Below are 17227 nucleotides of genomic sequence, written 5' to 3'. Positions count from 1 at the left end.
ACTCCAAACTTGCACATAGACACATATCTTCAGGCCCTCCAGGAAACAAGTCCAAGATGTGCTAAACATCCCCCCCTCCCCCGGTTCTCTCGACTTGCGTGAAGCAAAGTCGCCAAAATAACTTCAAGTTTTTTTTTCGGCCTCCCCGCTCAGCCCACCACCTCAGCTCTTCCTCCTCCCGAGGTTGAACTGAACTCAAGCACCGTGCCTCCCAGCCAGCGCTTCGGTTCTACCCCCAACACCGCCGCCATTCCCGGCCAAGACTTCCCAGTCTTCACCACGGATTCCACACAGTCAACATGGCTTCCCTCCAGTTCTTCGAGCCTGCCGGCACCATCCGCGCAACCACTGCAGCTCCAGCACCTGAACTTGCCGCCCCATCAGCAGGACTTCGTTCTGTTCCCTCAGCCGACCAAGCCGCCCCGTCAACCTAGTCGCGCCCCAGCTCAGCCTTCCGCCGGAAGTGTGAAGCAGACCCCACGTATCGCCAACCCGCCGTTGTTTCCGCAGCAGCCTCTGCAGAACTTCCAGGCCTCCGGACACGCAGCGACCTCTTCGGCTACTCCCACTCGGCTCAGCTCTTCCCCGCAAGTACCTCTTCCGCATCACTTCTACGCCTCGTCGGCCCCGGCCTCGTCGGTTGCCCTGAGCTCTCTCAAACCGCAACCCACCACCCGCCCTGCGCGCCCTCCTGTTCCTTTGTTCTCGCATTGTTCTCGCAGCAGAAGACCGGGACCGCCCCGCGAGGCAAGATGAACATCCAAGGTAAACACCACGCCAACCCACCTGCTCCCGCGCTCCCCGTCGGTCTCGGAATCCGGCGCTCACACCTGTCCTCCTCCTTAGACCTCGACCTGGGCGACCTGGCCGCCTTTGAGGGTAGCGCCTCCACGGCCTACAACTCTCCCGCCCTCCCGAGCGTCTTCGACTTCGGCTGCGGCCCGGCCGTCGCTCCGAACATGGGCACCGTCTCGCCCCAGGATCTCCTGATCCAGGAGCCCTTCATGACGCCCGGCTCGGCCGCCCTCACGGCGCTGACGTCGCCGTCTCTCTACGACGGCTCACCCGAGTTCTGCGACTCGTTTGATGTCTCGCCCAACTTTGGGAGCTCCGATGTGGACACGGCCTCAGCCGACGCCTGGTTCCCTCTCTCCCCCCAGCCCGACCCGAAGCCCGTGGCTGCCCCGAAGAAGGTGTCGAGCGTTGAGACGTCCCCGGCCACCAAGTCGGACGACATCGACCTCGCGACGACGACGGCCCGGCGCAAGTCGTCGGCCGTCTCGGCCGTGTCGAGCCGTCCCTCGTCCATCTCGGGCGTCAGCTCTCGCCGTCGCGACAAGCCTCTGCCTCCCATCATCGTCGATGACCCGACCGACATCGTCGCCATGAAGCGCGCCCGCAATACCCTTGCGGCGCGCAAGTCCCGCGAACGCAAGGCGGCTCGCCTCGAGGAGCTGGAGGACAGGATCGCGAAGCTGACGGCGGAGCGCGACCACTGGAAGAGCATCGCGCTGGCTCATGGCGCAAAAGAGGAGTAAAAGCTGTTCATTTCTCGTTCTGGAACGACACAGTGCCCCCTCAGCGGCCTTTTTTTGTCCCTGAGGGAGGGGATTTCTTTGCCCATGTTAGTTTTCTGTACTTTTGGATCCGGTTTGGGATGGTTGTCTTTTTTTTTTTCTTCCTCTCCCGTGTCGGCGAACCGGGTTAGTTTCGGAGGATCCAGCGCCCCGAAAGCGTTCGGCTAGCAGTAGCTGTTTGGTTTTCCTAATGAAAGCTTTGACTGTCACCTTCGGTCCCATATATATATATTTCTTTGTCCGTATCCTCGTGTGATGGAAGTGTTGGCCCATCGGAATGGATCAGACGTCCTATCGTGTTGTTCGATGACGTTAGGGGTGTGGTGTCTGCTACTTCAAGATGCGTCCCTGGCCATTTCCATGGAGCCGTCGTCGCCGCGCGCAGCATGTTGAGATGTGTGTTTGTCGCCTGATCGCCGCGTGTAACTCGATCGCCATGGCGGAGATCATCGCCTCGAGAACCTGGATTGTGTTGCTTTCAGATCCATTCGGAACGGCCAAATGGCATCTAGCAAAACGAGAAGCAAGAGCTGTTTCGTCAAGATTATGCTCCGTATTTATATCCTCCGTGTCCGCAGCCATCCGGCTTGACCCGGCATGATGTGATCACTTGACTTGACGTTGGGTTGTGAGTCAATCTCGACCCCTGTCCGACCGGAGGTGAACCGGAGGCGCTGGCGCATTTTCCACCTTATCGGTCGATCGAGTCATGCGCACCTCGGGCACCTAACCTCAACGTTGGGCATCTCTTTTGATGATTGTTTTGCCGTCCAGGGCGCGTGAACCGAGCCATCATGCCTCGCGCTCTCTCTCAAGGAGACAGGCTCCCCTCGACTCGCTCGCTCGTCCGCGCACAGCGGCGCTCACGCACGCGCAATACGGAGGCAATTCCAATGCACGCTCGATGCTCGCACGCCCGATTCCCGTCTGGCTTTCGGCGTTACAAGCTGTAGCGGTCATATCGAGCAGGGTGTTTTGAGGCCGTACGGGTCACAGGTGACGATGAGCCGCTTCCCGGGACCAGGCTACCTATGGATTCCTGACCACCCTCCCTGTAACCAGCGAATAGTTATCTAGTTATCTATCCCAGGTGGATGAGGCCTTGTGGAGTCCGACCTAGGTAGGCGGCCTTCCCGCTGCGTCATCAACCCATCGCCAAACCGATCAGCCTTTCTTTCTGTCTGCTCTTCCTCCCTCCAGGCTGCCATCCCGCGTATCCCATATCCGCTGCGGCGTCTCCCTTGATGAACCATGCTTGGGCGGCTGTGGTAGCAGGATGGTAAACGGCCTCGGAGCCTTGAACTCGGTTGGCATCCTAGGCAACAGATTTGCTACATCCATAAACAGAGGGGACCCTCTTCTCGTGGTGTATAGGACTCAACCAACTTGAGACGAGCCTCACCTGGCCCTAGGTTGACACGACCTACACGCAACGCCACGCCAATGATCACAAGACAGCTTTCACAGGAACACAAAGACTTGGTTGGACAGCTAAGCGGACACACACACAGAGAGAGGGAGAGAGAGAGAGAGATAATGGCGAGAGGCATTACATCTCATCGCAACCATACATTAGACCACTCTAGAGGCAGACGTACTGGTCGTCGTCGTCGTCGTTGTCGTCGTCATCGCCGTACTACTATCTAATAAATTTAAAGAGGCAGAGGCAGAGCCAGACCCAGGCCCAGACAAGAAGCAGGGCAAGACAGGCAGGAAAAGCGCAATCCAACCCAACAACAACAGGAAATACCTGAATCATTTCCCCGCCGTCTTTGCCCGTCTTGTTGGTCTGTTCTGCCTGCTGTCCGCGTAACACACTGGTGCGTACTTGTTACCGTGATTCCCATAATCCCATGTTCCCATTCCATGCCGACCTCTCTACCCGTCCTTCCTCCCGTAAACCCCTCGAGTACAACCATGATCAAACACAGAAGCAATCCCGCAGGCGCCGGGAAGGCAAACGCCAACACACGCATACCCTTGTCTCACACCCACTAGACCAACACAAATCAACCAAAACAACATACCACGCCTCTCATGCTTTCTTGCTCAGCACACGGCCGTTTCCTACCCCAGCCCGGTTCCATACGTCTGTCTGCTCCCCCCTTTTTTAGTTTCATGTCCGTCCATGTCTTTGTAATGCGAGCGCCAAGTCCGAAACAAAAGCAGCCCACCCATACCCCCACCTATGCTGTCCATCCGAGTTTTGACGGGAAAGAAAGCAACAAGAGATTTCGGTGGGAGGAAGGGGAGGGAAATTTTGTACATATACAGGCAACGTGAAAGAAGTGATGGGCAGAAAACCATGTCTCACTCCCGAGGATGAGGATTGGTATTTGTGGAGGATGCTTGCGTAGAAGAAAGAAAGACCCAGAAAAAGAGAAAAAACTCCATTGTCCGTGGTATCATACCCTTACCAACCAATACGCCTTAGACCAGCTCAATTAACAGCCGTCATCATCTGCATCCTCGGCGAATCCACCGACGCTTTGCTCAAGATACTCGGTGTGCTATGACTTGTCGCAAGACTGCGCTGCCCGGGCGGGGTCGAGGCTGTTGAGCCCGGGTCGACAAAAACACGAGTGAAAGCCGGACTGCCGTCCCCAGGCTGGTGTTGACACGGGTGAGGCCGGCCGTTGTGTCGTTCACGACGCGGCGTCCCCGCGGGGCTCTGTGTGAGCAGCTCAGATCGCCGCACGGCATCCGACAATACGTCACGCAGCTGCCCGGCCTGCTTGACCAGCACCTGCAAGCTGTTGGTGTCAAAGTAGAGCTTCGTGTCGGGCGCCGCTGGCCGAGCGGTGGCAGTGGCGACCGGGGGGTTCTTGGCCCGGGCCGACTTTTGCTGTTGCTGCTTCAGGACATCAATGACGGTGTTGATGACGGCGGAGTGGCGGTTCGGGCTTGACGTCCGGCTGGGCGTGTGCGGCCGGGGAGATGTACCGGTCTCGGTTCCGCTTCCGCTTCCGTCGTTGAGGGGCCAGCTGCCGCCAAAGATGTCATCGTCCGGTGAGAAGACAGACCTCCTCTTTGGACTCTGTCGCTCGCGAACCACGGCCGTCTTGGACATCTCAGGCTCCGAGAAGCCAAAAGTCTCATCAAAGTCCAGAGCGGACCCGTCAAACCCTTCGTCCAGGAAGAGGTCATCGGTCTGTGGGCGGTCGCAATCAAAAGACGGTCTTGTCGAGATGGCTTCGTCTTCCTCTTCGTCTGGGGACGCCAGGGCGATGATGCTCTCGGCCTCGGTCCACTTGGCCGCCAAGGGACCTTGCAGGAGATCCAGCTCTTTGCCGTGCCGGCACAGACGCTTCAGGTCGTTGACGAGGAGAGACAGCTCTCGGATCTGGCCGGAATGCGCCCGCACGCTGGGTTGCGTCGCCTGGATCGAGGCCGGCACCACCACGGTGAAGCTGGTAGCGGAGTCTTTACCTCCCGGGGCACCAGCAGCCGCGTCGTCTCCCTCGAATTCGAAATCCTCATCCCAGCGCTCGCTCTTCTTGTGCCCCAGGGCCCAGGTCCCAAACTTGGGTGGAGGTTTCGAGCCGTCCGAATCGTGAACGACGGGAACGCTCTGGCTGCGAATGTGAGCGGCGCCGATCGGCTTCCGGGTCGCGGGGCGGCCTCCTCTCAAGACCAGCTCCCGCTTCCCATGAACCGTCTTGGGCCGCGGCATGCCGGCCTCGGACGTGTCATGCGGCGACGGCTCGGCCCAGTCAAAGATGTTGCTGCGCGGCCGATCGCTCATGCTGTTCCGCAGCAGGCTAGAGCTCCCGGTGCTGCTGCCGCTGATGTTGCGCAGGGCGTGGAGCTGGGTAGGACTCATGTGGCGGGAATTCGTCGAGCCCGGCGGCGAGAGATGGTTGCTGATGGGATTATCGTCGTCTCGTGCCCAGTCGTCATCGTCATCATCCTCGTCGAAAAATGACTGTCGGTCAAAGTCGCGGGTGACGGCGGATAGCGCGTGGGCGCCGTCAAGCCCAAGGTCGTGGACTTTTGGCGCCGCATCGGACACCTCGGCCAGGTCGACAGCCTTGACCGGCGTGTGCGCCAGCTCCTCCTCTTCGGTGATCTTGGTGGTCTCGCCGTCCCAGCCGGGGGGCAGCATCTCCTGGACCGACAGCCGTTGGGTCTTGGGGTGGCTCGCAGTGCTCGGCGGCGAGTCGTCATACATGGACTCGATGGGCGTCTCGACCGACCGTACACGGGTCGACGAGGTCCCGGTGCGGAACGAGTCGTAAATGCCGTCGCTACGGAAGTCGGTGTCTTCGTCGTCTCCGAAAGGAGGCTCGCGGGCCGATGCATCGGAGCCCGCCAGGGTCACCGACCGCTCGCCCGAGGGTCCTCGGCTGTGAGTGGTGGCCGAGGATGGCCTGGGGTAGTTGACGGGCGGGCTGTAGAGCGGTCGCGGGAGGCCGTTGGAGGAAGCACGGGCGACATCGATGCTGAAGCCCGACGACAGCCGGCGATGAGGGGGAGCCGGTGATGATGAGTTTCTCTTGCGGGTCCGAGAGAGGTCAGCTTGGTGTTTCAGCGCAGGGTCTGAGTGCTGCGGAGGCGGATCCCGAGCCTCAGGCGGCGCAGGGAATCCTTCAGGCCCCGGACCGACCGGGGGGTAGTAAGCGTGGTCCCGCGGCACAGCACTGGATTCAGGCAAAAACCGGCCCCCCCCTATTTTCGCGTCAACGGTATTCCGTCTCAGAAGACGACCGCTCCCGGTCCTAGAGATCCACTGGCTGGCTGAGCTCAAATGCGTCGACAAGGGCCTCCTCGGCGGCTTGTCCGCTGAAGGCTCTGGAGTGCCCACCGGCCCGGGGTCGTCGCTGGTTGGCTCGACACCACAATCGTTCGTCTGATCATCGGCGGGCAGGTCTTGGCCGACATCCCCCTCGTCCCACGAGGCGGGCTCCTCCGCGATTTGGTCCGGCTTGGTCAGGTAGGCCTTGTAGACACGACCCCACGAGACAGCCATTCGCCGGCGAGGAAAGAAGCCCTGGGGCAACCCAGGGAGCTCCCGTCCCGAAGGAGCTGCGCGGCGAGCATGGAAGAACGACGACCATTTAGAGGGCCGAGATTCCTGGGTCCGGTCTGCCGCTGGAAAGGATGTTGAGGTGGGTGTTGGGACGTAAGCCTCCGGAGGGACCATGACATCTGGGGAAAGAGGCCGCTCGGCAAAAGCGCCCTGGTTCTGCTGGAGCTGTTGAAGAGTCGCACTCCGTTGGTGGCTGGTGGCGGGCCGCCGAAGGGTTAAGCCCAGGGAGCCACGGCGTTGAAGACCACCCGCCGGCCCCTGAGGTCCTGAGGTTGCCCGCTTGACCAGCTTGTTCGGAGAAGGATGCGTGGTGGGTGGCTGGCCGAGCATGGGCACGCCGGAGCCATTGGAGAAGGCCATGGACGAAGAGTCTGGTCCCAAGCTGGATCGCCGGCTCCCATGGCGCGAGAGCGGGCGAGAAAATCGGCGGACCCAAGAATCCCTCGACGATACCGAGTCCCTAGCGTTTTCGGCGATGGGCTGGCAGGCCAGGTCCCCGTGGCGCGCATGCGAGTGGCCCCTGCTGTTCGGCCAAGGCGAAGAGGAAGATGGGACGCCGGTCAGAGGTCGCGGGATATCGGTCGGGCTCGTGGGGCTCGTCGGGCTCATAGGAGGCGAGGCGAGAGGACCTGGGCCCGCATCAGCGAGCGGGCGGAAGGGGGAGTATGGAAGGTCATCGGCCGGCGACGGATACGGGTGACGGCTCAGGGCGGCGCTCGTGCTGGGACGAGGAGGGAGGGCTTGGACGCGGAAAGGGTCGTAGTCGGCGGGGAATGGATTGTGGATGGGAGGGGGGGACCACGGGGTTTCGGGCTCTGGCGGCTGGCCAAACGCCAGACCGACCGCGGCGGCAGCTGCGGCAGTGCCGGTTCCGACGAGCTGGAGAAAGCAGGGCCATTCATCAGCACCTTGCGACAAAAGAAGGCAGAGTCGTTGGAGGAAGCCATGGAATGCAAAAAAATCAAACGATGGTAGATATGCCAGGGTGTTGAGCCAGGATGTGTTTTTCCCCTGGGTGTTGGGGTCGGATGCGGTTCTGCCCGTGGTGTCGCGTGTAGATGTTGTTCTTGTGGATCACACTTACCGTCGGCACGGCCTGCATTCTGGCCGCGGGGAGGGAGGGTGGATTATGTTGACGGCAAGCAGCCGCAGGCGGGGAGGGTGGCGAGAAGGCTTGTTGTAGTCGGGGCGATGGCGGTTTGCATTGTCAGGGCATTACGAACAAAGCCGACCTTTTTTTCCTGAGTCGAGTCGGGTTTGGGTTGAAGAATGCGGTGCCGCAGACGCGCCCTTCGTAGCGATCGTTCAATGCGCAAAACGCCCTGACCCGAGGTTTGGCAAACAGGAAAAACAACCCCAATCGACCGTCGAGGACGATCTGTCTTCGAATCCAATGGGGGTGCTCAAGGGAGAAAACGCTCGGCTGGCCTAGTCGTCGCGATCCGGTGTGGTTGCGATGGGGGTAGTGGTGGTGTTGGGTGGTGGCTGCGGTCGTGATGGTGGAGGTGGGTGGTGGTTATGGTTATGGTCGATCGGGGCGTCGTGGGTCGCGGGAAACACGATCGATCGGTTGGGTCAGGTCGGCGGTCGGTGGGGTTCAATGAAAGACAGGCACACAGGCGCTGAAGATCCACAACCAAGGACAGCCCAGATATACTGAGTCGCCGTCGTGGCCTGCTGTCTCCCGGGCCTGCTGTCCGCCAATTGGCGTCAATTGGCTGCGGTTGGCTGTCGCGGGTTGGAATGATCGAAATGGGCGAGGGACGGAAGGAGTGGCCGTGCCCGAGAAGGTCCCTTTTTTGGCTCCGGGGAAGTACCTTGGAGGGGAAAGCAATTGCCCGTTGCTAGGCCCGGAAATTCAAGAAGGAGAAGCCCAAGAAGTGGGAAAGAGTCCGCGTTGTCTCAGCACGACACGGGAAGGTGCACGAGAGCGGCTACTGGGCCACGCTTCGGCGGCGAACCAAGGAGTTCCTGGGCTTTTCTCCCTTTTCTCCGAAAAATTAAATTATTTGAAACAAGACTGGCTGTCTTGAGCAAAAAAATAAAGGCCAAAAAATAAAAACGAGAGGAGAGCAACGATGCGCCCGGATCGAGCACAACGAGGGTGGAAAAAAGGTAAAAAGGAAAGGAGAGGAGAGGGACGAATCTACAACGACCGGACAATCGGCCCTCAGTGTCCTGTGCAGATCCCGTAGGGCTGCGATCTGATGGAAAAAGGAGAGAAGAGCCGGAGAAGCTGGGGACACTTGAGACACTGGAGACACTGGCCGCTCGCCGAACCAAGCAACCAGACAACCAACAAGCGACAGAGACAACAAACGTAACCTTGGATCTCGCGCTGGGCAGCTGGATGGTGCGCAAGACCAGGGTTCTCACGGCACCGGGGGTTGGCCAGTGGAGACCGACAGCGACGGCGGGAAGCCGTGGGCTTGTCTGAGAGCCGGGGTCTCGCGCTGCAGAGGGGAAAGCCACGGGCCAAGCAGGGACGAGCGCTGGCCGGGGTGCCGGCTCGCCATCTTCTTCTTTCGGGAATCAGGTTCCCCAAGAAAGGGCGCATCCTTGGCGCTAGCGAGGCGGGCGTCAGCTGGGCCGTGTGGGACGTTGCTCCTGCGCGCGCTTGCGCATCCTGCTCGTCCTGGAACGCTCGGCCAGCCTGAACGGAGCTTGCTATCCAGTCATTCCACGACCGCCCGAATGGGCCCGAGGCGGCAGCAAACTCTTTTTTCGCTCCCGCAGGGGCTTCAAGCGGATCTCGTCAGTCTCTCGAAGCTGCCGACGGAGAAAAGGGTGATCCTGGGACGAAACACCGGCGCGATATACCGCAAACCGGCCGCAAACCGTTTGGTCCACCCTCCGCTTGCCACCGAGGCTGGGCGCCTTGGTTAACGGTGACGTTAACTCATGGAGGTTAGCAAACGCCGTGGGGTCAGCCGAAAGGACGCCCTTCGCCTGTGCTGGCAAGCTTCCAGTTTGAATCAGGCGACCCCATCAGTCTCTTTCCGGAGAAAAAGGCGCTTGACGGAGGGGTGGATGTCTTCGTCGGACAGCAGAAGAAGCTGCACCGAGTCGACAAGACGACACGCATCACCAACCCAAAGATACCTCCTGCTGTCATACCAACCCATTTCCCAAACAATGCCACCACACTTCAAGGCACTCCGCACCCAACACGCAAACACCACCCAAAATGCCGCCCTGGACGCAGGGGTGCCGCTGGGGAGCTGGGGAAAGAGGCCGGCTCGGGCAAGAAAATTAGCGATCCACAAACATTGATCGCCGGGACCTCCACTCAAATCGGATTCTGTGCCTTGCTGCCATCCAAGGCACACGAGGCAAATGCGGCCTCGTCAATGGCCAGAGCAATGCGCTGCAGCATGATTCACAGGGACGCAAGACGACGTCGCAATGTCGCACCCGGCATCCCGTAGGGGACTTGCCTCTCGTGCCACTGGCTGTCCAGCTCCTCCAAAAACAGCATCATTCCAAGAAACCCCAACGTCGCAACTTCAATGCCGTGGCCAGCGTTGGATCCAGTCAGCGAGGTAGGGTAGCGCCAACGACCCGGACGAGGAGCCATTGACGTCGAGTTTGACGAGCCTTATTTCGAGGGTTTCGAAAATGACGTCGATTCCTCCGCATCATCAACCTCCCGCCGGTCACGACCTTGGATCTTCGCTCTGCCCCTGCGCGATCATCGTCGGTGTCCAGGTCGGGCCATGTCGGCGTGCGAAGGCAGTTTGATGGCCTGATCGCTTCCTCTTTCTCGAGCTGCCGCTTGTCGCGTAACGTCAAAACAGGGAACAAGCACGGCGCAGATGGTATATCACGGACGCAGCATGTATAACACGGAGCATTCGGAACCATCTCCTATTGCTGAATGCTCGGGTTGCGCCAGAACGAAAAACAGCGCTCGCGAGAGCCCAAGCCCCCCCTCCCCCCCAAAAAAAAACTCTCTGTGCGCTCGTCAGCGGCCCGTCTTTGGGTATGGAGCCGCCGTGACGAACCAGAACCGGGCTCCGAGACTGTGGCGTCGGCCGGTCAGCTGCTGTGGGGAGTTTGTGTTCGCCTTCCTCTTCTCTGGCGTCCGGGTTTTTCGCGCGACCGCTCTGTGGGTCAACCCGATGAGAAACGGCGACATGGTCAACGGAGTCTCCGATCGACTCTGTTGTGCGTTTGCACGTCTCGTGGCAGATGATCCTCCCCCACAGAAAGAAGCTTCCCAGGTTTTCGCAAGAATGCTGCTATGTGTCTGCCCATGCACCGATGCCCCGATTTCCTGACCGCCATCCGGACCACCATGGCCCCGGCGACAGCAGCGGGGGTCGACCTGCAGGAACCAGGAACAATACCGAGATCCTCGCCCTAACCTCCCAACAGGGCGGCGCGCCCCTTACAGCACCCATTTTCCCACGAACATCCGTCTGCCGTGTATGGTTCGCATCTATCGCGGTTTCCTCGGTAACGGCCAGGTCACTAAACATGAAACATGGGTCGTCACCTCGAAATCATTTGCACGGACCAGGAAACACTAGGGTTGTGCGTACTAGACCAGCAGAGATCCAAGCTGCCCGAGTCAGAGCTGAGAATCCCGACCATTCTCACACCGCTCAGTCACGGGGCCCGCTGCGAATGTTTACTACTGCGTACACAGTACTGAGGCTCCCTGCCAAGCCATATCATGCTGGCGACGGCTGCTGCTTGCGAGCGGCCATCGTCCAACTTCTGACCACACAGCTCCAGCAAAAGGTGCATGCCGTCAACCGCATCCTGCTCTGGCGTTGCTCAAGGACGAAAACCTTCGCCCTAGCTGGGCATGAGGCAAATCAACGATCAGGAGCTGGGGCGGCGTGTCCTCCCTGCCTAGGATCGCGCAAGTACACCGCAGGCCTCTTGTCTGCTGTGGTGCAAACAAAACAACAGACCGATCACCTAGGGAACATTTCCTTGCCTGTTCCATCCAAAGCCCAGGTCCCCCGACAGGAACAGGGCCAACCCCCCTCGTTGTGCCCCTGTGTTGGATCTGTCATCAACAACCCACATCGCCAGTCCAACACCTCAGACACATATCGGGGTCGCCAGGGGCAACTACACTAAACATCCCCAATGCCGCATAGAGACCAAGCTTGAGCTAGTCCTGTTCACCAAGGCTCATTTCTGGTGTTGCTTCACCGTACTCATACATGACACTACAAGCAAGGGGAAGAGAACTGATCGTTCTGTACACCGCCTGAATGCATGTCGCATCCCGCTGTTCCAGGTGCGCATTGTTCAAGGTGCGAAACTGCCACGAACCCCTGGCAGTCTTAAACACCCAAGTCCCAACGATGATCAATTAATAGACATGCAGACGTCAACACTGAGGCCTCGTTGGCTACGGCAGGCCTCTTTCGTTCCGCCGCATGGCCCTTCCCTGTTTGTCCTTGGCTTTGCTTTCACTCCGTGCACAGCCCTGAGCCTCGGTGGACTGGATGAAGCTCTATCCTCCCTCTCCAGCCCCCGTTACCACTAGTGGCACAACATCACAAGGGGAGTTCAGCCCGTACCGGTGACCAACGTGTTGCCCGTCGGGCAGCCGTCAACGCCTATTTACCTGGCACAGCCAAACCCGGATTGTCTTCCTTGATCTCACAATGACCCGCTGTAGGGGCATCTGGCGACTGGCCGTGTGTGTTCCAACCCCCTCCAGGCCCGTGTGCGGGTTCGGCATATTCGAAAATATCTGGCCCGACTCTTCAGCATCGAAGGTCTTGAGCCTCGGGCACGATAGGGCGGGCAGACGGGAAGGCAGCCGGCTGGGACTTTCTTTGCGGAGAACGCACATCGGACTTTGAGCTTGCGCTGTCGATTTGGCTGCCGACGATTGCCTTGATACATCTGGACAGAGAGCTTTCCTGCCCGTGCGCGAAAAATTGCCCAGCTGGCTTCAGGGCCCGTATGGGAGTGTTCAGCAAAAGCTTCAGCGTTCGTCTCTGCTCCGAGGGCAGCGCAAACCATTCCTCGTAATACCCTGGGCTGTTTGTTTCTCTTGTGCATGCCTTGTGCCACATGGTTGTTCCAGACATGCGCATATCAGCAGCGTTGTGGTTTCCGGGTTGCAGAAGCTGGCAGACATGTGCAGAGGATGTTTCAGATATCGCGGTGAAGGCCTGGCGACGTGATTGGGGGGAGGAAACGATGCGCCGCAAATCTGTCCGATCTGCTGGCATCCTGCTTGATTAGGTATCACATCGGATGCTCTGCCCGCCGTGGCCGTTAAGCCAAGGTTACCCGTCCTATTCTTACAGAGCATGTACCGGATGCGCCTGGGAGAACGACGTACCGGTTCCGACCGAGTGCTGGCTTGAAATGAGAGAAGTGCTTTGCCCCAGGTGGTAGTGACGTTCTCTCGGTTGATTAGGAGAGAACGCTGATGGGTCGAATGGATTTTGCTGCGAAGTGGTTGTGAGTCGACACCGGTAGCTAACTCAATTAATACCGCTGAATATTGGACTTGACGTAAGCTCTCTCCTCTCCTCAAAGATTCGTCATGGACGATGAAAGCCTAATCTCCCAAGCCCGGGCTTGACAATCACCGGATCTGCCATAACCCCTGAATGTCTAGGCATACCGGCTCAGCATCTGGGTTCCTGGCGGAGGTAACGGGCCGCGACACGGAGCTGATGCTATCAACGCTGCGGTTTCCCGTGTTCTACGGCCGGCCAATCTAGTCCGCAACGTCAGAACCGGGACCCCCCATGGTTGGAGCGCTTTCGACACTGCATCAAGGGTCCACTCCCGGAAGACTGTCCGTCCCCATATGCAAAACAGACACGGAGATTTCATCATCACGCGAGCCTGGTGACGGGAAGAGGATACCTCCCTTCGTCCCCTGACCGTTCCAGAGATCTGCTTCAGCAGTTCATCAGCCGGCAAGCGGAGCTAAGAGATGAGCGCCCTGAATAGGTGCCATTCGACCCTGTTATGCGTCTCGAAAACAGTTGTTGGCCGTGCCGGTCAGCCCCCAGGGCTTGCAGCAGCGAGACGCAGCTCAGCCAGGAGCTGACGACATGGACCAGACAGATACCCAGTCCGGGACAAGAGCTGAGTTTGGATTATGCGCTGGCAGGGTCTACAAAAGCTCTCAAGACGGAACGGGGCTGCTGCTGCTACGCCAACTCTCTCATCCCGAAAGCCTGCATGCAGGACACGGCAATAGGGTGGCACCGGAGACGGCGAGCGAGCATACTGTGTAGAGCATCGGTTTACTTCCATGGATAACGCCTGGTCCCTGAAGTCGGTATAGGTACTGGGTAGTTGTACAATCCTCCATGTAATAAACAGGCCAGCCGACAGGGACTGTGCGAGAGAGCTGGTAGATGTGGTGACGGTGGTTGTTGAACTGGGGAATGTTGGGTTTGGGGGGCCGACCCTAACCCCAAGTTTGGGCCGTTGCTTTTCGGCATCTTGCTGCTGACAGGTGGCAAGCAGCGGTCAAACAGCTGTAGAGGGGTAGCTACCTGGACCTCCAAACCCACCACGGAAGCCGCCCCGCTGCAGAATGCGACGGTGAGCCCAGCTCCAATATCAAACGACAAAATATTGAAGATCAGGCTTGTGATCGGGTCGGACACACCAAACACTCCAACGGAAAGAAATCTTTGTGACCCTCACGCCATTGAACGAGCGGGTGGATACCGTGGTCCTGAAGTTGGCCTCACGTCTGGCGTCCCGGGCCTCACTTCCAACCTAACCCTCGCCCCGATCCTACGCCACCCGGGCAGGCTGAAAAGCGCCCGATCCCGCAACCATGGACGCCGAGATCCGGGCTCTCATCCCCAACATCGACCCTGTCATCTCCGAGTACTCAGCTGGGTACTTGACCCACGCCTCGACAGCGTGGGCCGGCGATGAGGAGGCTTCGGCGCAGTCCCCTCTCGACGAGGCGGCCGCCGCCATCACAGAGCTGCTGCTTTCGGCCTCGGGCTCCCAGCATGGCGCTGCCACCCACGACAAGATCCGCAGTCTTGTCGAGAAGTGGGTCGACAAGTATGCCGCCGCCAACTCGTCCCAGGAGAGGAGAGGCCCCGCCGTGCGCCGCCTGGATCAGACCATCCAGGTGAGCACGCAGCGCAACATCTCGTCAACCCTGGCTGTCGCCACGGGCTCGGTCGACCTCGAGTCGGCCAATGTGCGCAAGGTTGAGTCCAAGGTCGACCGCAAGAAGCTTGAGAAGGCCGAGCGCAAGATCGCCGCCAAGCAAAGCAAGAAGACGTTCAAGACGGTCGAGTACGAGGCCTCGCGCCTGCTCAACCAGCCCGACCCGACCCAGTCGTACGAGGAGTTCTACATGGCCGTCAACCCGCTGCAGATGTCTGGATCGGGCGGCAAGTCCAAGGACATCAAGGTCGACAACGTGGATGTGTCTATTGGTGGCCAGCGGATCCTGACGGACACCGCTTTGACGCTTTCATACGGCCGCCGGTACGGTCTCGTTGGTAACAACGGTATCGGTAAATCGACGCTTTTGCGGGCGCTCTCGCGCCGCGAGCTGCCCATCCCTACCCATATTTCCATCCTGCACGTCGAGCAGGAGGTGAGTCCTCCCATCCACGGCCTCTTTAAGAGCGTCATTCTTGTCCTCGACACTTGAATTGGGCTGACGCTCCTTCAGATCATGGGCGACGACACCCCTGCGCTTCAGGCGGTGCTGGACGCCGACGTGTGGCGCAAGGTCCTCCTCAAGGAGCAGGCCGACATCACAAAGCGGCTGGCCGAGATCGAGACCCAGCGCGCATCCATGGCCGACACGTCGACCGACGCGGCGAAGCTCGACAAGGACCGCGAGGCGCAGGACCAGCGGCTTTGCGACGTGCAGGCCAAGCTTGCCGAAATGGAGTCGGACAAGGCCGAGTCCCGGGCCGCCAGCATTTTGGCCGGTCTGGGTTTCTCGCCGGAGCGGCAGCAGTGGCCCACCAAGAGCTTCTCGGGTGGTTGGCGCATGCGTCTCGCCCTCGCCCGTGCCCTCTTCTGCGAGCCTGACCTCCTCCTGCTCGACGAGCCGTCCAACATGTTGGACGTGCCATCCATCACGTTCCTCTCGACCTACCTGCAAAGCTACCCGAGCACGGTGCTGGTGGTGTCGCACGACCGAGCCTTCCTCAACGAGGTGGCAACCGACATCATCCACCAGCACTCGCAGCGGCTCGACTACTACCGCGGGGCCAACTTTGACGCTTTCTACGCCACCAAGGAAGAGCGCAAGAAGGCGGCCAAGCGCGAGTACGAGAACCAGATGGCGCAGCGCGCCCACCTGCAGGCCTTCATCGACAAGTTCCGGTACAACGCAGCCAAGTCGTCCGAGGCCCAGTCGCGCATCAAGAAGCTGGAGCGCATGCCCGTGCTCCAGCCGCCCGAGGCCGAGTACAGCGTGCACTTCCGCTTCCCCGACGTGGAGAAGCTGTCACCGCCCATCGTCCAAATGTCGGGCGTCACGTTCGGCTACACCAAGGACAAGATCCTTCTTCGCAACGTCGACCTGGACGTCCAGCTCGACTCGCGCATCGGCATCGTGGGGCCCAACGGCGCGGGCAAGACGACGGTGCTCAAGCTGCTGACGGGCAGGCTGCAGCCGACCGGCGGCGTCATCACGCAGCACCCGCGCCTACGGGTCGGCTATTTCGCCCAGCACCACGTCGACGCGCTCGATCTCAACGCCAGCGCCGTCAGCTTCATGGCCAAGACGTACCCTGGCAAAACCGACGAGGAATACCGCCGCCAGCTCGGCGCGTTCGGCATCACGGGCACCACCGGCCTGCAAAAGATGGCCCTCCTGTCCGGAGGTCAGAAGTCCCGCGTGGCGTTTGCCTGCCTGGCGCTGACCAACCCGCACATCCTGGTCATGGACGAGCCGTCGAACCATCTCGATATCGAGGCCATGGACGCGCTGGCCGAGGCGCTGAAGGAGTTCCAGGGCGGCGTGCTCATGGTGTCGCACGACGTGACGATGCTGCAGTCGGTGTGCACGTCGCTGTGGGTGTGCGAGAATGGAACGGTTGAGAAGTTCCCCGGTGATGTCCAGGCGTACAAGAAGAGGATCATTGCGCAGGCGGACGCGGCGGGTGTGGTGAAGGCTCATTAAGGATGAGCAGAGGAAGTATTAAAAAAAAAGACAGCCTAAACAACGTGGAATGCTTCCATGTGCTATGTAGCCATGAATCGAGTTTTACGTGTAGTTCGACGGCGGAAAACAATATCACCCGCTCTCTGATTGTACTCTGACACAGTAGGTACTGAACATGAAAGCGAAGCCCTCTTCTTCTCGGGGTTGAATGGCAAACGCGTATTCTGCCACAGGCAGCAGGAAGAGAGACACGGGAGATTATGCCATTTGCTATGGTGGATCTTCATCATCTTCAAATGTTGCCTGTTCTGTCTCGCTGCCACGTGAAGAAGCGGTGGCCTATCGTCAAGCCCAGACGTAGCCGATCAGGAGGGGCCGGCCCGCGGGTGTTTCCCATCCACAACAACAACATTGCAGTATAGTTAATCCTCCAGCCTCGAGAAATGCTCAAATCACAGAGACCAAGCCATCCCGGTCTCGACGTTTGACCTGTCAACTTGTCGTCGTCCGTTGCCTGTCCGC

General features: G+C 59.6%; 3 protein-coding genes across 3 annotated transcripts; 2 read left to right on the top strand and 1 right to left on the bottom strand.

Annotated features, from left to right (window-relative positions):
- Positions 1–752: 752 nt before the first annotated feature.
- On the top strand, positions 753–1538 carry VTJ83DRAFT_5517 (uncharacterized protein; the record flags this gene model as incomplete). Its single annotated transcript, XM_071012126.1, has 2 exons — positions 753–765; positions 847–1538. 2 exons carry the CDS (start codon positions 753–755, stop codon positions 1536–1538), a joined length of 705 nt encoding a protein of 234 aa, XP_070864892.1.
- A 2479-nt stretch (positions 1539–4017) lies between these two features.
- On the bottom strand, positions 4018–7708 carry VTJ83DRAFT_5516 (uncharacterized protein; the record flags this gene model as incomplete). Its single annotated transcript, XM_071012125.1, has 2 exons — positions 4018–7485; positions 7691–7708. 2 exons carry the CDS (start codon positions 7706–7708, stop codon positions 4018–4020), a joined length of 3486 nt encoding a protein of 1161 aa, XP_070864891.1.
- A 6684-nt stretch (positions 7709–14392) lies between these two features.
- VTJ83DRAFT_5515 (uncharacterized protein) lies at positions 14393–16723 on the top strand (the record flags this gene model as incomplete). The annotated part of the gene is made up of 2 exons (XM_071012124.1): positions 14393–15178; positions 15257–16723. The coding sequence occupies 2 exons, from the start codon at positions 14393–14395 to the stop codon at positions 16721–16723; spliced, it is 2253 nt and encodes a 750-aa protein (XP_070864890.1).
- Positions 16724–17227: the final 504 nt, after the last annotated feature.

Source organism: Remersonia thermophila, chromosome 5 (assembly GCF_042764415.1).
Source record: "Remersonia thermophila strain ATCC 22073 chromosome 5, whole genome shotgun sequence".
NCBI lineage: Eukaryota > Fungi > Ascomycota > Sordariomycetes > Sordariales > Chaetomiaceae > Remersonia > Remersonia thermophila.
This window is presented reverse-complemented; position numbering and strand designations above follow the sequence as displayed.